Raw genomic sequence first — 20,036 nt, forward strand, 5'->3', positions numbered from 1 at the left:
TATATATACATATATAAACCTTGCTACGTGTACTGCATTAGGCTAACCGAGACTTGTCATTTGCACTTATATATTGTTGCTCTTTTGTTAGTTTTGACTGCTTTTATTGTCCTCATTTGTAAGACGCTTTGGATAAAAGCGTCTGCTAAATGACTAAATGTAAAATGTAAATGTAATGGAAGTTGATGTGGAGAATCCACTGAAAGGTGTGAGCCTTCTGTCTGCCTCAGTGTGGTGTGTTGTTTTGAATGAGAATGTTTGGTTCGTGAAACCCAAATGTTGATTTTCATAAGAGTTCTTAATTTTCTCAGACTGTGGCCTTTTCCTAAGGTCCAGACATTTGACATCAGCCTTACAGCAGTTCGCTAAATATCACTTACTACTGTTCTTCCTGCTTACTTGTCTGACAATGACTAAATATCAGATATTGTTAAACGCATGTAATGTTGTTGTTCCTGGACAGAGCACAATACGAGTATGGTATTTGCTTTTAATGCATTTGACAGCAACTTTACTGACTTTGTCTGCTTTTTTAGCATGTGGAGGAGTGATTCATAAGAGGCAAGGTCACCTGGTTCTTGAGAGTTACCCAAACAATGCCCACTGCGAGTGGACACTAAAAGTAGCACATTAGATAAACTGGGACATTCCAAAGACTTCTAGTCTCTATGTATATATGAAGAGTTCAGATGCAAAAGCCGCTAAGTGCCGTTTGAAATTTTCTTCTAAAATTAGCATTTTTATCAGGCTCCTATGTGTAGGTTTAGTAATTTCACTTTAATGGCAATGAATAGGTTCGTTTCATTGCCATTTAAGTGAAATAATTGAGCATAAACATATGGAGCCTGAGAAAAATGCTAATTTTAGAAGAATATTTCAAACATCACTTAGAGGCTTTTGCATCTGAACTCTCCACTTACAAATGAAAATGCCCCCAAAAAGGAGACATGTTAGATTTAGCTCATTCCTGGGTACACATTTGTCCCCAAAATATGTTTAAGTAGGTAAACACACAAAGACACAGACACATACGTTTGTTTCTGTGAATTGTGGGGACTTTCCATAGACTTCTATTACTTTTATACTGACCAAATGATATTTTCTATCCCCTAACCCTAAACTTACCTCTTACAGAAAACGTGTTTGCATTGTTACACTTTCATTCACTTTCAACTTCATTTACTATTTTTTATATATATTTTTCCCTCGTGGGGACCATATGTTGGTCCCCACAATGTCAAGAATGTCAGGTTTTACTATCCAATGTAGCATAAACAAGTACACACATGGGTGACATTGGGGGGGAGAAGGGGGCAATTGCCCCCCACCCCATATTGTTAGCCATGGAATCCTCAATGTCAGCCCCACTGCAATTGGAGTGGTTAGCCAAGCCCAGGCCCGGTTGTACAGGGGTACTAGACAGTGCTAAATACCCTCAAACAAAAGCAAAAGCAATTACAGATCTGGCAAACTATCCCATATGTTTTTGCGGCATTGAGCAATGTAGCCAATCATAGTTAGTTCAGTGACGGTGTCTTTCCAAAGTCATCAGCAGACTACTAGTGCTGAGTCTAATGATGGTATGACATGGGGAGTTGATCTTAGTGCTGCAGCAGTGGAAGGTGAGGAGCAGTTGACATTGCTCCAGGATTTGTTGAAGAGAAATGCTGATGTCTTCTCCAAACACTCCATGGACTATGGACATACCACCACTCTGCAACATGAGATACCATTGGTAGACCCAAAACCTTTCCGCCTCCCTTATCGAAAAATACCCCCGTCTCAGTACCAGGAGGTACGGAAGGCCATTTCACAGATGGAAGAAGCTGGAATCATTCATCCAAGCAAAAGCCCATATGCATCCCCGATCGTTGTTGTCTCAAAAAAAGATGGCTCCATGAGGATCTGCGTGGACTACAGGAAACTGAATTCGTGCAGTACCAGAGATGCTTTTCCTCTACCAAGAATAGAGGAAGCATTGGAGGCATTGGGACAGGCAAGGTTCTTCTCGACTCTAGATCTTACATCTGGCTATTGGCAGGTTGAAGTGGCTGAACATGACAAGCACAAAACTGCGTTCAGTACACCAATGGGGTTATATGAGGCTGACAGGATGCCATTTGGCCTGCAGAATGCCCCATAGAATGCCCCATCAACCTTCCAAAGATGTTTTGGTGATTTGAATTTTGAGAGCCTCCTGATCTACCTTGACGATATAATTATCTTCTCTAGGACCTTTGAAGAGCACCTTGAGCGGATGGAGGTAGTGTTCAGCCGGCTCCGTAAACATGGTTTGAAGCTGAAGCCTCCAAAGTGCAGTCTGCTGAGGAAAGACGTCCAGTATCTGGGACACGTTGTGTCTGCAGAGGGTATTCATACGGATCCTGAGAAGATAAGTAGAGTAAGGGACTGGAAGCGACCGTCGAATGTGAAGGAAGTGCTGGGGTTTGTGGGTTTTGCAGGGTACTACAGGCGGTTCATCAAGGGATACGCAACATTAGTGGCACCCCTGTATAGACTTACCTCTGGTGACCCAAAGAAGAAGAAAAGAGGAGTGAAAGGAACTTCTGGACCTGTAAAGCCGTTTGAGTGGTCAGATGAGTGCGAGAAAGCGTTTGAAGCATTGAAAGAGAGATTAATTACAGCACCAGTTCTGGGCTACCCCAACTACAGTTTACCGTTTGTACTGCAAACTGACGCTTCCGGTGAGGGTCTTGGGGCGGTCCTTGCGCAAGTTCAAGATGGTGTGGAAAAGGTGATTGCTTACGCAAGCAGAGGTTTGAGACCTCCTGAAACCCGCTATCACAAGTTAAGAGTTTTTAGCTCTAAAGTGGGCGGTTACAGAAAAGTTCTATGACCACCTCTACGGGCATAAGTTTTCTGTGCTGACTGATAACAATCCTCTTAAATATGTGATGAGCAGTGCAAAGTTGGATGCCACAGGTCAACGCTGGGCATCACAACTTGCTATGTTTGACTTTTACATTGAGTACAGGCGAGGGAAGTCTAACGCTAATGCCGATGCACTCTCAAGGATGTCAAGGCAAGAGGTTACAGAAACTCTTCAGTCATGCCGACAGTTGATTTCCTCCACTCAGCAAGTCCAGTCCTGCGGAAATGACACAGGGGGAAATGAAGCAGATGTTAGTGAGCAAATGGAGAGAACTGTTGTATGCAAAGAGGGAGAGTTTATGGACAGTGTTGACAAGCCAGCTGATCCATTTGATGGAGCGGGAACTGATGCACTGCCTGTAATGACAAAATTAGAGATTAGAGGATGTCAAAAAGAGGACCCTGTCATTGGGCCTGTCCTGCACTATAAAACACTTAACAGAGAGCCAAGACGTGGAGAAAGATTGGAGAAAGGGAAAGATGAGCTGCTTCTATTAAAAGAATGGAGGAGGCTGGTGGTCAAAGATGGGATTCTCTACAGGGAAAGGGTCATCCACCGCAATCTTCTGGCCCAGTGTATGTTTTTCCCGGTGGGTTCCAAGCACCTAGCTGGAGAAGAGTCTGACATGGAGGAAGTGTCTGGAATGGACTCAAGTGTTTCAGAGGGAGAAGAGGATGTAATGGAGGCAATTGAGAGTGGCATGATTACATTGTGTCCAAGTGGGGAATTGCCAGAAGTAGCGGGTGAAGAGTGTGAACAGGATGAAAGGCAGTTGAAAGAGACTGTGAATGAAAAGGAAAAGGATAAGGCGTAAACACTTTTGGAAGTCTCAAATCCTGACCCTCCAAAGAGAAGATATCCTGAGCGGAAAAAGCGCCCACCAAATCGACTCTCATTGGAGATTCATACCCTCCAAAGTGAAAGTGACAAGGAGAAGGTAGAGAGAGGAAGAAAAGTGTGGGAAAAGGCTAAAGCAAAGAAGAACTGCCTTAGCAACACACTTAGTCATACACACTCCCCACACATGCTTAAAAGGGAATCGTAATATTTAAATTGTTCAATTATTTTGGGGTTTATCCTAAATTAAGTGATGCCTGGGACGACATCATTTAAAGAGGGGATATATGTAGGGAAGATGTAATGTGTTCTCCTGGCCTTTGGGGGGAGCTGTGCGTTGTGTTCTCATTAGAGAAGTGAGCCCTTCTTTTCACTCACAGTTCTATTTCCTTTGTGAAAGGTAAGGCGGATTTATCAGTTTGCTCCACTACATCTATTAAATTGATCTAATTATATTAGCCATCCATGCTATTAGAAGAAATATATTGTTGATGATAGGTTGGATAATGTGTATCAGACATTATTTTTGATAGATTGTTTTGTATTTCTGATATTATTGCACGTTTCCTATGTTCCATGTGGCTGAGCATAATTTTCATGTATATTATGTTATGTTTAAGGTCTATTTGTGTATTTTATGGTCTAATTCACCTTAATTTGATTATTACATTATGCTATATATATAAAATCTGCAGTACATATATACATGCAAGGAATAAATTCTTTAAATCTATTTGATTTAGTTTACGGATAAACAAGGGGAAAACAGTGCGACACATAACATGTCCTATATACGCTGAGTTTCAGTTCATTTTTGTGACGCCTAATTTGTTCACAGAAAGGACACTCAAATGGCAGAAAGTGACATCATATTTGTTTTCTTTATTTTACAAAAGCACAATGTTTTGTTTTCATTGTGAGTGTACACAAATAAAAGCAGACCTTTATACAGTGATGCATTATTAATAAGATAATAAGTGTTTAAAGTTGATTATGCTGGTATAAGGAAACAGTTGAAGTGATCGCGCCGGCATACTCACACACACTCATACACAAATACACAAACACAACACATCAGTTCCAGCATTGCTAACGTGACAGCACAGTTGGTACTTTATCAAAATAAAATACAGTGAACCAAACATCAGCGCGCCCTGTGTCACCGTTGAAACACGACTGAAGTACAAAGTCTATAATTTACATAATAAATAATAGTTTAGCATTCAGATACGTTAAGCCAGGTTAAAGAGATGGGTCTTTAATCTATATTTAAAGTGTCTAATCTAGATAAAGTGTGTCTGCCTCCCGAACAGTGGGTAGATTGTTCCAGAGTTTCAGAATCAGAATCAGAATGAGCTTTATTGCCAGGTATGTTTACACATACGAGGAATTTGTTTTCGTGACAGAAGCTTCCACAGTGTAACAGAATGACAGTGACAGAACAAAAATAAAAACACAGATAATAAAAAATACAAATAAATAAAAAAAAGAGCAAGTAAATAAGGAATAAAAATATACAAATAGACAGTTGTATGTACAGGTATATTATGTGCAAATTGAAATGTAGACTGAGTATGTGTGTTAGATAAATAAGTGTATGAGTGAATAAATAGTGTGTGTTCCACAGTTATTGTCAAGTGTTCATGAGATAGATTGCCTGAGGGAAGAAACTGTTCCTGTGTCTGGCCATTCTGGTGCTCAGAGCTCTGTAGCGTCGACCAGATGGCAACAGTTCAAAGAGGGAGTGTGCTGGATGTGAGGGGTCCATAGTGATTTTGCCAGCCCTTTTGCTCACTCTGGATGAGTACAGGTCTTGGAGAGAAGGGAGGGTTGTACCAATGATTCGCTCAGCAGTCCGGACTATCCTCTGTAGTCTTCTGAGGTCAGATTTGGTAGCTGAGCTGAACCAGACAGTTATAGAAGTGCAGAGGACAGAGTCTATGTGAGTGTCCCACTTCACAGCTGCTCGACCTCCTGTCTGTAAGCAGACTCGTCACCGTCCTGATTGAGGCTGATGAGTGTGGTGTCATCTGCAAACTTCAGGAGCTTGACAGAGGGGTCTTTAGAGGTGCAGTTGTTGGTGTACAGGGAGAAGAGCAGTGGGGAGAGAACACAACCCTGAGGATCTCCAGTGCTGATTATACGGGTGCTGGATGTGTATTTTCCCAGCCTTACTAGCTGCTGCCTGTCTGTCATGATCCACTGAGAGACGGAGGTGGGCACGGAGAGCTGAGTTAGTTTGGGCAGGAGGAGGTTTGGGATGACGGTGTTAAAGGCCAAGCTGAAGTCCATGAACAGGATCCTCACATAAGTCCCTGGTCTGTCTAGATGTTGCAGAACATAATGCAGTCCCATGTTGACTGCATCGTCCACAGACCTGTTTGCTCTGTAGGCAAACTGAAGAGGAATTTCATTTAGTAAGGTTTTGGCTGGTTTTGTCTTGATATTCTATGTTTATCTCCAGTACAATTCTTATGAAGTACGTATGAACATTCAAGAAGTCTGGCAATAGTTCATTACTGGCCTGTTGCAAGGGAAATAAATGCATGTCAGTGTTTCAGAGTCAGGAAAATATTACCTCTTCATGCTGGAGGAAAACATAGACCTGAAAACCTGAATTTGGATTAATAAAAGACAGGGACTATTAATCTGTATTTTATGTTTACATGCTACCAATGAAAAGTCTAAGAAAAATTATAATATCCTTTAATTGGAAATAAAATATTTATGGCAGTCAATAAAATGGTCAGATACTTCTGTTTGAGGGAGTTCACCAAGAATGAATTGTGCCACTGACCGCACAGTTTATTTATATGTGCTCTATATTATTCTTTCTTAAAGGGGTCATTGGATTCAAAATTCACTTTTAGATGTTGTTTGAACTGAAATGTGTGTTGGCAGTGTGTGTACACAACCACCCTATATGATACAAATCAATCCAGTGCTTTTTTTTTTTTTTTTTTAAATCTTGATAAATCCAAACCCCTTTCTCATATCAAGCCGATCTCAGATTCTTGGCAGAATGACGTAGTTCTGCACAGGCACCTCCCACGATTGTTGATTGACAGTGTCTTTGGCTTTATCACAGCTCTACCCTGAGTGAACTGTCATCAGTCCGCCATTGTTTCGACGCCAGAGCAGTTGTAGGATGTAATAATGTTTTGTTGTTGGATGTTATAATTAAGTGAAGTGACGTGACATGTGGCCAAGTATGGTGACCCATAGCAGGGGAGCAGTTGGGGGTTCGGTGCCTTGCTCAAGGGCACCTCAGTCGTGGTATTGAAGGTGGAAGAGAGCGCTGTACATTCACAATCCCTGCCGGTAAGAGACTCGAACCCACAACCTTTGGGTTACAAGTCTGACTCTCTAACCATTAGGCCACGACTTCCAGAACATAGCAGTCTTAATTTACTCCCGTCATCAGAGCCACTGAAGACACAGTTGATTACCTTTGTTTTTGAAGGGAATGCGCCCCCGATCTACCTAAATGCATCTATGTTCGCACAAATTATTCGTGATCCAGCTTCACCTACAGAAGAAATGCGAGTATACGTTTTTTGTTTTTTTTATGAATCGTTGCAAATCACCTTTCCTAATAATGTGCTAGTTAGCAAGTTTCACGATGAATGCAGCTAAAGTTTACAGTCTCTCAGAGAGCAGCTCGGAAGAGAGGGGTGGGGTAAGCAGAGCTCAATTGCATTTAAAGGAACATGCAACAAAGCAGATTGCTGTAAACAGAGCTGTTTTTGACGGGGTAAAAATGGTGTTGTTTTACAATACCATTGAGAAATTTTAACCAAAGTATGTTATAGACTTTTCATTAAGACCCTAAAGAATCATATCAAACTGTGGAAAATGGGCATCCGATGACCCCTTTAGAACTCTACAGTGCAAATTAACAATGTCAGTAGTCACACTGTCTAAAACCCTATAGAATCACATTAATCTATCGGCTGATGGTTCTAAAGCAGGGGTGCCCAAACTCAGTCCTGGAGGGCCGGTGTCCTGCAGAGTTTAGCTCCAACTTGCCTCAACACACCTGCCTGGAAGTTTCTAGTATGCATAGTAAGAGCTTGATTAGCTGGTTCAGGTGTGTCTAATTGGGGTTGGATCTAAACTCTGCAGGACATCGGCCCTCCAGGACCGAGTTTGGGCACCCCTGTTCTAAAGCAATAGCCTTAAAGAGCTACAGACTAGAATGGAATTACTTCACTGCAAGAATAATTTCACCCTCAGAATGGAGAATGTGTTTTTTTACAGCCAGCATTTCCAAGTGCAAAGACTGACAGTGTCATGTACCCCATTCTAGATGAGAATTTTGCTCAAATGCAACATTCTTTTAAAAATGCTGATGCAAAAACACATAGTGTCACAAGTAAAACGGGGAACGGTTTGTGATGACGATCATTTGTGATGATGATGTGAAGAATTCTTTAGCCAAAGCGGAATGTCTTACATGCTAACAGCAGCTTGTCTGTGGATAAAGTGGCAGTAGCAAATGTACTCTGTACTGGCTCTGCAGCAGCAACAGCAGGAAATATACATGAAATTATTCCGCTTTGAATTAATAGGATTTACAGATATTGTAATCGTTAATCGTATTTGTTGGTGATTTTAATATCAACTTACAGTAGGTGTCATGGTTTCTATTTGTTTGAACTTTCTGTTTGCACTATCTTCACAGCCTTGTTAGTTGTCATGGTTTTTGATTGGATTTCGTCATTCAGTTCAAGTCATTATCTTAGTTTGTTCTGTGTATTTAAGTTGCTGCCTGCCTGTTCATTGTTGGTCGGGTCTTGTAAGTCTATACCTCGTGTCACCAACCTGCCATTGTCTGGATTATTCCTGTTTGTGGATTAATAAAGCCTGTTTGCTCACAATCTCGTCTACATGTCTGTCCCTTGACTCAGAGTGTGACAGAAGACTCAACCAACAAGCGTGAATCTACCCCGTTCATTTTCCCGTTCTGTCAGTTTTTTTTTTTTTTTGGTTTCCATTACCATGGACCACTTTGGCGTGATGAGCCTGCTTTGCCTGGAGCCATTCCCTTGAAGAGCATTTGGAGGAGTTCCTTGGTCTCAACATCTGACCATCTTCTCGGACGACTGCCTGAGCACGTTCTTGCACATCGAACTGAACACCGCTTACACATGTGCAGTTGTCCAGGGAGAGCATTCAAGGGAGCTTCACGAACTACATGGAGTGAGCGATCCTCATATCATGCGATTCATCCATGACCGTCGGACCAGTGGATGATGACATCAGACCCAGAGCCCAGCCAAACATCACCCTGCTGTGCGGACCATCAGCCAGAATCCACCGCGACCAACGAGCCATCACCACTAGGAGTGGCCCCAGAGCTAGAGCCTCATCTGATGTCTGACCAGGTGCATGAGCAGGTAACGAAGCACGCCCTCGGAGGAAGATACAATGGAGATTGAGGGTGCGGAGGAAAGCTCCACCTCTGAGGGCTCTTGAGCACAGAGGACTTGTATGCAGACATGCCCGTTCTCCTCTCGCCAGAACCGTCTGTCTGCCCTGAACTGTCTGTCTGTCCTGGACCATCCGCATGTTTTGAACTGTCTGTCTGCAATGTCACGACCATGGAGGTCTGCATTGAACTGTTGGCCTGTCCTGTTACGGCCAAGGAGGCCGATTATGACCTATCATGACTACGGAGGTCATGCCCGCACTGTCTTTCTGCCCTGAATTATCTGTCTGTCCTGTCATGACCACGGAGGTTATTCCCCTATCTGCCACGCTCCCTGTGCTGGGAGTTGCACTTTGGTGTGTGTGGGTGGCATACACCTGCCTAGAAAGCCCGTCTGTCACGAAGACCCACCCAGCCTACCTCTCTCACCTCCTCTCATGAGCCATCTGCCATCTTCTGCCCCACTGCATCCTGCCAGTCCCTCAGCTCATGCTCAGCTTTCCATCTGTGGAGCGGATTCGCTTGGGGTTTGTCAGTCTTCAGCTCCATCATGGTTGGAGGATCCCCGGGCTCCGCCTCCAACCTCCAAGACCTGGACTCCGCCTCGACCTGTTGACCCAGTGGCTCCACCATGGCTCAAAACTCCCTTGTCTCCACCATGGCCGTCAGTCCATCAGTCCATTTCAATCATTATTTGCTTTAGGAGAGGAAGAATTGTTAACTTGCTCAATCATCTAAATCAACAGCATGGATGCTAAACCCTATACTACCAAGCTATTAAAAGGATGCTTCCAGAAGTCATAGAATCTCTTCCTAATATTAACTCATCATTATTATTAGGATACGTCCCAAAGATCTTTCAAGCTAGCTGATGTTAAACCTCTTATTAAAAAACACAAATCAATTCTAGAGAATTGTTAACTACAGACATATCTCAGATCTCCCTTTTCTATCAACAATTCTAGAAAAAGTGGTGTCTTCACAACCATGCTACTTCTTGGAAAAAATGGTATCTGTGAGGAATTCCAGTCAGCTTTTAGATAATTTCATAGCACTAAAACTGCACTTATCAGAGTAACAATTAACTTAAAGGGATAGTTCACCCAAAAATGAAAATTTGATGTTTATCTGCTTACCCCCAGGGCATCCAAGATGTAGGTGACTTTGTTTCTTCAGTAGAACACATTTGATGATTTTTAAGTCCAACCGTTGCAGTCTATCAATCTTATAATGCATGGCAATGGTAACAAAATCTATGTGTAAAAAACACGTGTGTACGCGCTCTGGCGTAGGTTACATTAATGGGTGTCGCGGGAGGAGCAAACGACAGACCACTGTGTGGCATCAGGCCTCAGAGAGGCTTTTATTAACAGATGTGGCAATAATCAAGTGGAAGGAAATATTAATATAATTAGATTTATCCGACTACGCCACCCTGGTGGGAGGCCAGGGAAATAACTCCCAATAAAAGGACACACAGGTAAATTTCACCAATTGAAGGGAACGAGACAAGGGAGACGCGAGTATCGATACAAGGAAATTAAATCAAAGAAATTAAACTAATAGAAAACCCGGCGGACACAATGCCCAGAGGTTAACGTTACAGCCCCCAGCGACTCGCGGAGCCGCAAACCCGTTAACCGCACAGATGACCGTACGCGACACAATCAAATAAAACCAAAAAATATCCCTGAGCAAAACAGCAGCGTTGTCGTCGCAAGAAGTCCTTGCTAGAAACAGGGCTTGAAAATCTTGATCTTTCCCCTTTACCTTTAAACAAGAATACGAGAATGAATCTAAATTTACAAAACCCCAAATGTGAAAAACAGGAGAGGCATACTCACGAGTTATGTTGAACCAACACTAGACACACAGCTGTATGGCTACTCACTACCGGTGCGGCAACTCAGTCTACCAGCCAGCATTCACCCACCTGCCCTTGTCGCTAGCACCGAGCACAACAACCAGTAAATACCACCACTAAGGTGGTCATACAAATTAAACACCAACCATACCTGCAAGCGAACTCTGCCACGACTTCCCGCAATGCTAACGACACCAGCCCCACTCTAAATCAAACTATAAACAGCACATATTAACCTCGCAACAGACGCATCATTACACCATCAGCAGAAACTCAACGTACCTGGATAGGAATGGGAACGGAAGAGGAAGTACCAGGGAGAGAGAGAACCCCAAGTCAGCAGGAACGTACCCCCCCGTCAAAATAAAGGTCCTAAAATAGTACGGCTGCTACCACCTCATTGGTCTGCCAATCATACCCCAACCAACCAATCAGAGGAAATAACTTACCCTGCCACACAGAAAATAAATAAAGTGTTATCTTTTCAATATAAATATTCAATATAAAATTTATCCAATAAACTTTATTGGATAAATCTAAGACATATAATCTAATCCAACACCTAAAAGCATGCACTCACACATTCACACAAGTTACAGAAAGACAGAAAGTGAGGAAAGAATGAGCTTAAGAGAGTGAAAATGGGAAATCCCAAGTTTATAGCAATATGTCCAATTGCTTAGACCTGAACAACAATCAATCATTTAATTAACCCTTGCATTGAGTTTATGTTAAATGGACCTGTTCAGCTAGAATCTGGAGGTACTTGCGTTGACTGTGTAGGGGGTTCCCTTTGTTGTAGTCATTGCAGAAAGGGGTTTCCCAAGGTTGTTGATTGGCTGGAGGTTCAGTAGTCATTCAGAGTGACGTCTTGGGCATTGGCTGACGAATGGTGCCGAGTCAGTGGGCTGGTTGAAGTTTTGATGCGAGCAAGTCAAGTCAAGTCACCTTTATTTATATAGCGCTTTTAACAGTACAGATTGTGTCAAAGCAACTGAACAGCATTAATAGTGTGTCAATAATGCAAAATGACAATAGTAAACACTCATTTTTCAGTTAAAGACAGTTCATCATTCAATTCAGTGATGTCATCATCCAGCTCAGTTCAGTTGAAATAGTATATTTGCAATCAAGTCAACGATATTGCTGGAAATGAAGTGTCCCCAACTAAGCAAGCCAGAGGCAACAGCGGTAAGGAACCAAAACTCCATCGGTGACAGAATGGAGAAAAAACCTTGGGAGAAACCAGGCTCAGTCGGGGGGCCAGTTCTCCTCTGACCAGACGAAACCAGCAGTTCAATTCCAGGCTGCAGCAAAGTTGAAAGTTGGACTCGGAGAAATGACTTTGCATCAAAACATAACTCAGAACACAAAACTCTCAACATAAAGAGAACTGAAGTAAAGAAGTTAAGAGAATAAGGCGACGAGACTAGATTCATTTTCTCATCGTGTATAGAGGAGCAGCTGGCATATAAGCCAGAACAGCAGCAAAAGAAGCAGCAAAAAGCAGTGGTGGCAAAAGCAAATTGACTGGTGTCCTGCGTCTTTAAACTCGGCTGTTGGACGCATCCCAAATGGTGTCTTGACCAATTAGACATTCTTTTAGCTCAGGGTGTTACTATGTTTCTCCTCCCAATACATAAATCAACATGTTATCTTGTTAGTCAGATGGTCCGAATTTTCCCGCTCTCACGGTGGTTTCTATAACAAGAATCTGATACACTTTACAAAGAATTGATTGATAGGAACATTTCAAGAAAGTATCTTCAAACTCATACATACCAAACATAAATATAAACCTATAAACTATTCAATAGTTATTAAAAGGCATACACAATGAGTGATTAGAACATGATTACATACATGATATGGAGTTGTGCAAAGGAATTATATTTGTTCATAAGTCCTTTGAGCATCATTTTGCTGCATTTATATGTGTAAACAGTCTCTGTGTTGTTTTGTGAATGTGAGGATGTGTTCTGTGAGGAACAAAAGGTCAAAAATCTAGAAGGAGCCTGGTCTTTGTCTTGAGTGTGGGAAACCACCCAATGAAGTCTTTACCTCATGATTTCCATCATAGATTTCCATTTGATGGTCATGATGTGTTTACTTGCCCCAAATTTTCCAAACTCCTTCCTGAGTTGGAATTATCAATAAGTGTTCTTTTGTTGTAATGCTGTGAGCTGCTCAAAGTGGCTAGTTGATGGACTTGCTTCAGACTCATGGCACCAGCGTATCGTGGACAGATTTATGATGTTGTCTTGTTATCCTGGGCCTCTTTGTGGAATTTGGCTCTTTGGGTTGTTTTAACACCAGTCTGATCGAATCTTAAATTGTCTGATTCGCTCTGAAACGCTATAAAACTTTACTAGCTTTTCTTGTTGTTGTGTTGGGTTGGTATACATCACGCAAGGTTTATGCGCAAACTCCAAGTCTTCTTCACCGTTTTTAGTGTATCTCTGTGGCAGAATTACAGCACTACATACTGGTCTGGCATGTACTGTTTACTACATCGTTTTGAGTCGGATTCAGTGTGTATGCGTCAGCCTCAGGCTAGTCGGAAACACGACTACTTAGCTGCGATCGACATACCTGCAATTCATTGCTCCAGCATATCCTACACCAGTGTTCCAAGTTTTCCTTTCTTCTCTGTTCTCACCTGTGTAAAGCTGCTTTGACACAATCTACATTGTAAAAAGCGGTATATAAATAATGGTGACTTGACTGATTTGACCTGTGTTGCATATTGCCATCTTTCCCACCTGTGTTTGCTCATTGCTATTAATAAAACCATGTTTACAGAATTCCTCTGTTGTTCTCTGAATCTGTTCTCCCTAACACATCCACTGCCGTATTACTAAAATTGTGTCTCAGAGTCTGATATTCCCTGACAACAACAATAGAGTCTCACTCCCACTACTCAGTAGCAGTTAATTATGTAACCTAGACATTTTTGGACCAGATTTACTGATGTAAATTTTAATGAATTAATGAATTAATGAATAAATAAACAAACAAACGGATAACCATCCAAACCTATCTACATAATCTGTGTTACTGACCTTGCAGGACATCACGAAAGCTTAGTTGTGGAGACTTCTCTAATCTTCATTACTTTACTAAGACTGTATATCATCACACAAGCACTGCATATCCTGACACCTGAATCATATCCTAATCACCCGAACTTGTCATTTTCTTTATCTCAGATTCATGATGCTCAGTTTGGAGTTTGACCACAGCTGTCAGTATGACTATGTTGAAGTGAGGGATGGAGAGAGCTTGAACTCACGTGTGATCGGACGTTATTGTGGAAATGAGCGACCACCTCCAATCAAAAGCACTGGCAATTCCTTGCACATTCTTTTCATCTCAGATGGTTACAAGAACTTTGATGGGTTTTTTGCCATCTTTCAGGAGAGCTCAGGTAAGACAGTATTATCAGTTTGCTCTCTATGAATACAGTTAATTTTTCAGGTCAGGGCATGGATCAAGCCATCTAATCTCTTTCATCTCTTTCTTTCAGTGCAAAGCATTTGTTGCTGCATTACAACTAACAATGTGCTAGTCTGCAAATATATACTTTTGTGTTTGTCTGACATCAGTTATTCAATTATTCAACTAAATAAACATTACAATTCCCCCAATCTGGACTAAGTTACAGATTTTCTATCACTTAAACAGCTCTTAAAATAAAGTGCTCTGTGACTAGAAAGAGGAAGAAATAGTTAACTTAAAATTAGTTGCTGTATGTAACAAAACAGATGTAATTTCCCACTGTTTATAAATGGTAATTTTTCCCCTAACCTTATTAAATGTAATCTTTCACATCAAATTCTTACTGTTTCAATTAATTCATTAGAATAATAAGAAACTGTAGAGTTGTTATTAAAATAAAATGTCTAATTAGTATTAACATACTATATATTTCAGCAGGTGAGGAAACAGAAGCTGCATCTGAAGTGGCGTTAGATGCATTTACTCAGACAGTTTAATGAAGTTGAGGTGCCATAAATGCATTTACACTGCAAAATTTCAGAATCAGAAGAATCAGAAACAGAATAAGCTTTATTGCCAGGTATGTTTACACATATGAGGAATTTGTTTTCGTGACAGAAGCTTCCACAATGCAACAGAATGACAGTAACAGAACAAAAACACAGATTAAAAAATATATATATAAAATAAATAAATAAAATAAAATATAGAACAAGTAAATAAGGAATGCAATGTACAAATTGACAATTGTATGTACTGGTATATTACAATAGATAGTTTTGTATGAACAGGTATATTAGTGCAATATTGAAATGTAGACTAAGTATGTCTGTTAGATAAATAAGTGTGTAAGTGTATAAATAGTGTTGTGTGATCCACAGTTATTGTCAAGTGTTCATGGGATGGATGGCCTGAGGGAATAAACTGTTCCTGTGTCTGGTCGTTCTGGTGCTCAGTGCTCTGTAGCGTCGACCAGATAGCAACAGTTCAAAGAGGGAGTGTGCTGGATGTGAGGGGTCCAGAGTGATTTTGCTAGCTCTTTTGCTCACTCCGGATGAGTACAGTTCTTGGAGAGAAGGGAGGGTTGTACCAGTGATTCGCTCAGCGGTTCGGACTATTCTCTGTAGTCTTCTGAGGTCAGATTTGGTAGCTGAGCTGAACCAGACAGTTATTGAAGTGAAGAGGATGGATTCAATGATGGCAGAATAGAATTGTTTCAGCAGCTCCTGTGGCAGGTTGAACTTCCTCAGCTGGCGAAGAAAGTACAACCTCTGCTGGGCGTTTTTAACTATGGAGTCAATGTGAGTGTCCCACTTTAGGTCCTGAGAGATAGTGGTGCCCAGGAATCTGAATGACTCCACTGTTGTTACAGTGCTGTCCATGATGGTGAGTGGAGGGAGAGCAGGGGGTTCCTCCTGAAGTCCACGATCATCTCCACTGCTTTAAGCATGTTCAGCTCCAGGTTGTTAAGACTGCACCAGACAGCCAGCTCTTTAACCTCCTGTCTGTAAGCAGACTCGTCACCGTCCTGAATGAGGCCGATAAGTGTGGTGTCGTCTGCAAACTTCAGGAGCTTGACAGAGGGGTCTTTAGATGTGCAGTCATTGGTGTAGAAGGAGAAGAGCAGTGGGGAGAGGACGCAACCCTGAGGAGCTCCAGTGCTAATCTTACAGGTGCTGGATGTGTATTTTCCCAGCCTCACTAGCTGCAGTATGTCTGTCTGTCAGGAAGCTGGTGATCCACTGACAGATGGAGGTGGGCACGGAGAGCTGAGTTAGTTTGGGCAGGAGGAGGTTTGGGATGATAGTGTTAAGCCGAGCTGAAGTTCACAAACAGGATCCTCACATAAGTTCCTGGTCTATCTGGCGCACCTGGCGCACATCGTCTTCACTGATTTGAAGTGCAGGTGTGGGGGAGAGGGGGATTGCAGGTGTTAATGTTTGTGTGGAGAGGTGTTCAGGGCGAGTGTGGGGTGTTTTTTCAAACCTGCAATAGAACTTGTTAAGATCGTCTGCCAGTTGTTGATTCTCCATAGTGCTGGGGGATGACGACTTGTAGTTGGTGATCTCTTTCAGACCTTTCCACACTGATGCTGAGTCACTGGAAGTGAACTGAGTCCTTAGATTTTCAGAATAGTTCCTCTTTGCCACTCTGATCTCCTTTTCCAGTGTGTATTTGGCCTGTTTACACAAGACTTTTTCTCCCTTCCTGCGAGCATCTTCTTTGGCCTGACGGAGCTGTCTGAGTTTTGCAGTGAACCATGGTTTGTCGTTGTTGTAAGTTAAATGAGTCCTGATAGGAATGCACATATCTTCACAGAAACTGATATAAGATGTTACAGTCTCTGTGAGCTCGTCCAGATTGGTGGCTGCAGCTTCAAAAACAATCCAATCAGCGAGGTTAAAACAAGCTTGTAAATCCTGCTCTGTTTCATTAGTCCATCTTTTTACAGCCCTTGATACAGGTTTAGCTGATTTCAGTTTCTGCCTGTAGGTCGGTATAAGATTAACTAAACAGTGATCAGAGAGCCCCAAAGCTGCCCGTGAGATACTTTTAAATATGACTAAACCACCAGTAGGTGGCGGCAAATGTCTGTTTTAATAATTGAGTCATTTATTCATTAATTAAACCGATTCATTCAAACAGCTGATTCATTCAGAAACGAGGCAAGTGATTGTCTTTATGAATGGGCCACTGAATCATTGACTCACTCAATTCATTCAAAAATGTGGATTCATTCAGTAACGAAACACCGCTGTGTTGCTCGGAGACACAGTTCTGCTGTGGCTTTGATCGGAACTATTTTCGTCAGTGAAATTAAGCAAAAACAGTCAATATTTTGTCTAAAATCTAAGTCACTTAATTTTAACTTATTGTTTATTGAAATACTATTGTATAACACAATACAATTGTGTTGATATTGATATTCGGGGAAACTTCATGGCCATATAAATTTTGCTTACCTAAATCATATTTTGTAAATATCTTTTTTCTACTGCAGAATGCATCTATAAATTTATGTGAGTTACTTGTGTATGTGTGCTGTCTTTCTCACACACTCACTCAGGCTGTGCAAGCCTCATCTGGCACGACATACGTTAATACATTATCAGTCGCTGTTTACACTAAATTCAATTAAAATTAGAATCCTTCTCACGCGAAACGACATGTTTACACGCGACTGTGAGTGTGCGCGTGGTTGTGACATCATTGCCGGTGCCACTGGCAATAAAAGGATCGGCTCGGAATCGACAACATGTGAGACTGACCGGCTGGTCACCGAGCCTGGCCGGTCATGCTTAAAACCGGCCGATTCCGATCACTGGCCAGTCAATCGGTGCATCTCTAATATATACACACACACACACACACACATTTTTAAATGTTTATATATGAAGAGTTTATTTGTAAAAACCGATAAACACCACTTAAAAAAAATTTTCTAAGTGCTGTGCATTATTCTCCACATATAGCGCGATCGGAACCCTAAACATATTTTGTAAAAAAAGACGGTATTTTCCCCTTTCAAGGCATCGCGAGTTCACGTTTTACTACAAGCACCCTTGTTTTTTGTGAACAGACGCTGATAAGTCCATTTTAGCGAATCAGTGCGCAGTATTCCGGTCAGGTGACAAGGCTGCTTTCACTTTTAAAAAATATTTTCACTAAATTTCACTTACGGTCGTGGGTTCGATTCCCAGGGAACACACATACTGGTAAAAAATGTATAGCCTGAATGCACTGTAAGTCGCTTTGGATAAAAGTGTCTGCTAAATGCTTAAATTATTATTATTATCAAATTACTTTGAAAAGACACGCTAGCTGAGAGGAGTTTCGTCAAAGCTAACTGAGGATGGATAATTTCGATGAACCCATAATATCTTATTCAGGGCGTAAAGGAAAATAAAAGCTGGCACTTTTTCCACGATACCTTGAAAAAGCAGCATGTTTCAATGGTGAGGGAAAACGTCTCAGGCTACATATGTAACCATGGTTCGGCGACAGCCTGTGACGTCATCACCCGGAGTGACCACAGTATAAAAGGGCGCTGGGATAACACGTCATCCGCTGCTTCGTCTGAAGCTTATGACCGAAGCATGGCAAGGGAACTAGAGGACAAAGTGTCTCGTTCCCTTCTCAGGGAATCATGGTTACATACGGAACCTGAGATGTTCCCTTCCAAGGAAACTTCAAACTGCATTCTCTAGAGGTCGCTTTGGGGAATGATATACCCACGCCGCCATGCTGAGGGGAGTGCATGACAGAAACCACGGTGAGCACTAAGTACCAATTCTATCATAGCCATGGGAGTTGCCCCAAGGATGTCTTGATGGCTGTCAGTGACATTATCCCTTTCAGCCAAGGGCCTGAGCAGCATAACCTATAAGAACTTACCTGTTAAGGGCTTGGCTAGGAAACCCAAGCCTAGGGCAGAGGTCAAGGCTTTGAATCAGAAGAAAGAGATTCCTTTAAGGGGATACGGCCAGGTGTCTAAAAACCAAACCAGACCCTGGCCTGCCACCCAGGGGGGCTACCGGCGGTTCTGAATAAACCTGCTCAAAGAACTGACTTGACAGATCTTTGGTAGCAACACCCTGTTCAGAAATGTATCTTCAGAGATACACAAGTTGAGTGGAGGCCAAGGCGAGGACTGGGGCCTAAACCAATTCAGAGAAAGGGAACGAGGCTGACAGCACGTAACCCTTACCATACAGGATTTTAGAAAGTGCACAGAATGCTTAGCGTGTACACTTACCATAGCATGGATTTAGAAACACCGTTGCTTAAGAGGTAACTGAAGCTGTATTAAATCAGCCTAGGAGCCCTACGTCAAGTCAAGTCAAGTCACCTTTATTTATATAGCGCTTTTAACAATACAGATTGTGTCAAAGCAACTAAACAGCATTATTTAAGAAAATAGTGTGTCAATAATGCAAAATGACAATAGTAAACACTAATTTTTCAGTTAAAGGCAGTTCATCATTGAATTCAGTGATGTCATCATCCAGCTCAGTTCAGTTTAAATAGTATCTTTGCAATCATTTGCAATCAAGCCAACGATATCACTGGAAATGAAGTGTCCCCAACTAAGCAAGGAAGCGGCGACAGCAGCAAGGAACCAAAACTCCATCGGTGACAGAATGGAGAAAAAACCTTGGGAGAAACCAGGCTCAGTCGGGGGGCCAGTTCTCCTCTGGCCAGACAAAACCAGCAGTTCAATTTCAGGCTGCAGCAAAGTCACATTGTGCAGAGGACTCATCTGAATCCTGTGGTCTTGTCCCGGTGGTCGTCTGAGACAAGGTCTTTACAGGGGATCTGTATCTGTGGCTCATCTAGTTGTCCTTGTTTCCGCTGTCTTTCAGGGCTGTAGAGGTCCTTTTTAGGTGCTGATCCACCATCTGGTCTGAATACGTATTGGATCCGGGTGACTGCAGTGACCATCTGATCTGGATACAGACTGGATCTGGTGGCTACGGTGACCTCGGAATAAGAGAGAAACAGACTAATATTAG

The 20,036-nt window shown here is 42.0% G+C and overlaps 1 protein-coding gene across 1 annotated transcript in view; it reads left to right on the plus strand.

The window, feature by feature from the left end:
• Positions 1–20,036, plus strand: part of pamr1b (peptidase domain containing associated with muscle regeneration 1b) — a 98,268-nt gene that overhangs the window by 43,938 nt on the left and 34,294 nt on the right. The window contains exons 4-9 of the mRNA XM_016256588.1: positions 537–622; positions 1,556–2,001; positions 2,233–2,369; positions 2,463–2,777; positions 2,845–3,703; positions 14,235–14,452. Of these exons, the coding sequence (XP_016112074.1) occupies positions 537–622; positions 1,556–2,001; positions 2,233–2,369; positions 2,463–2,777; positions 2,845–3,703; positions 14,235–14,452 (2,061 nt within the window). The remainder of the gene's footprint in view (positions 1–536; positions 623–1,555; positions 2,002–2,232; positions 2,370–2,462; positions 2,778–2,844; positions 3,704–14,234; positions 14,453–20,036) is intronic.

Source organism: Sinocyclocheilus grahami, unplaced genomic scaffold (genome assembly GCF_001515645.1).
Source record: "Sinocyclocheilus grahami isolate Dianchi unplaced genomic scaffold, SAMN03320097.WGS_v1.1 scaffold1447.1, whole genome shotgun sequence".
NCBI classification, from domain to species: Eukaryota; Metazoa; Chordata; class Actinopteri; order Cypriniformes; family Cyprinidae; genus Sinocyclocheilus; species Sinocyclocheilus grahami.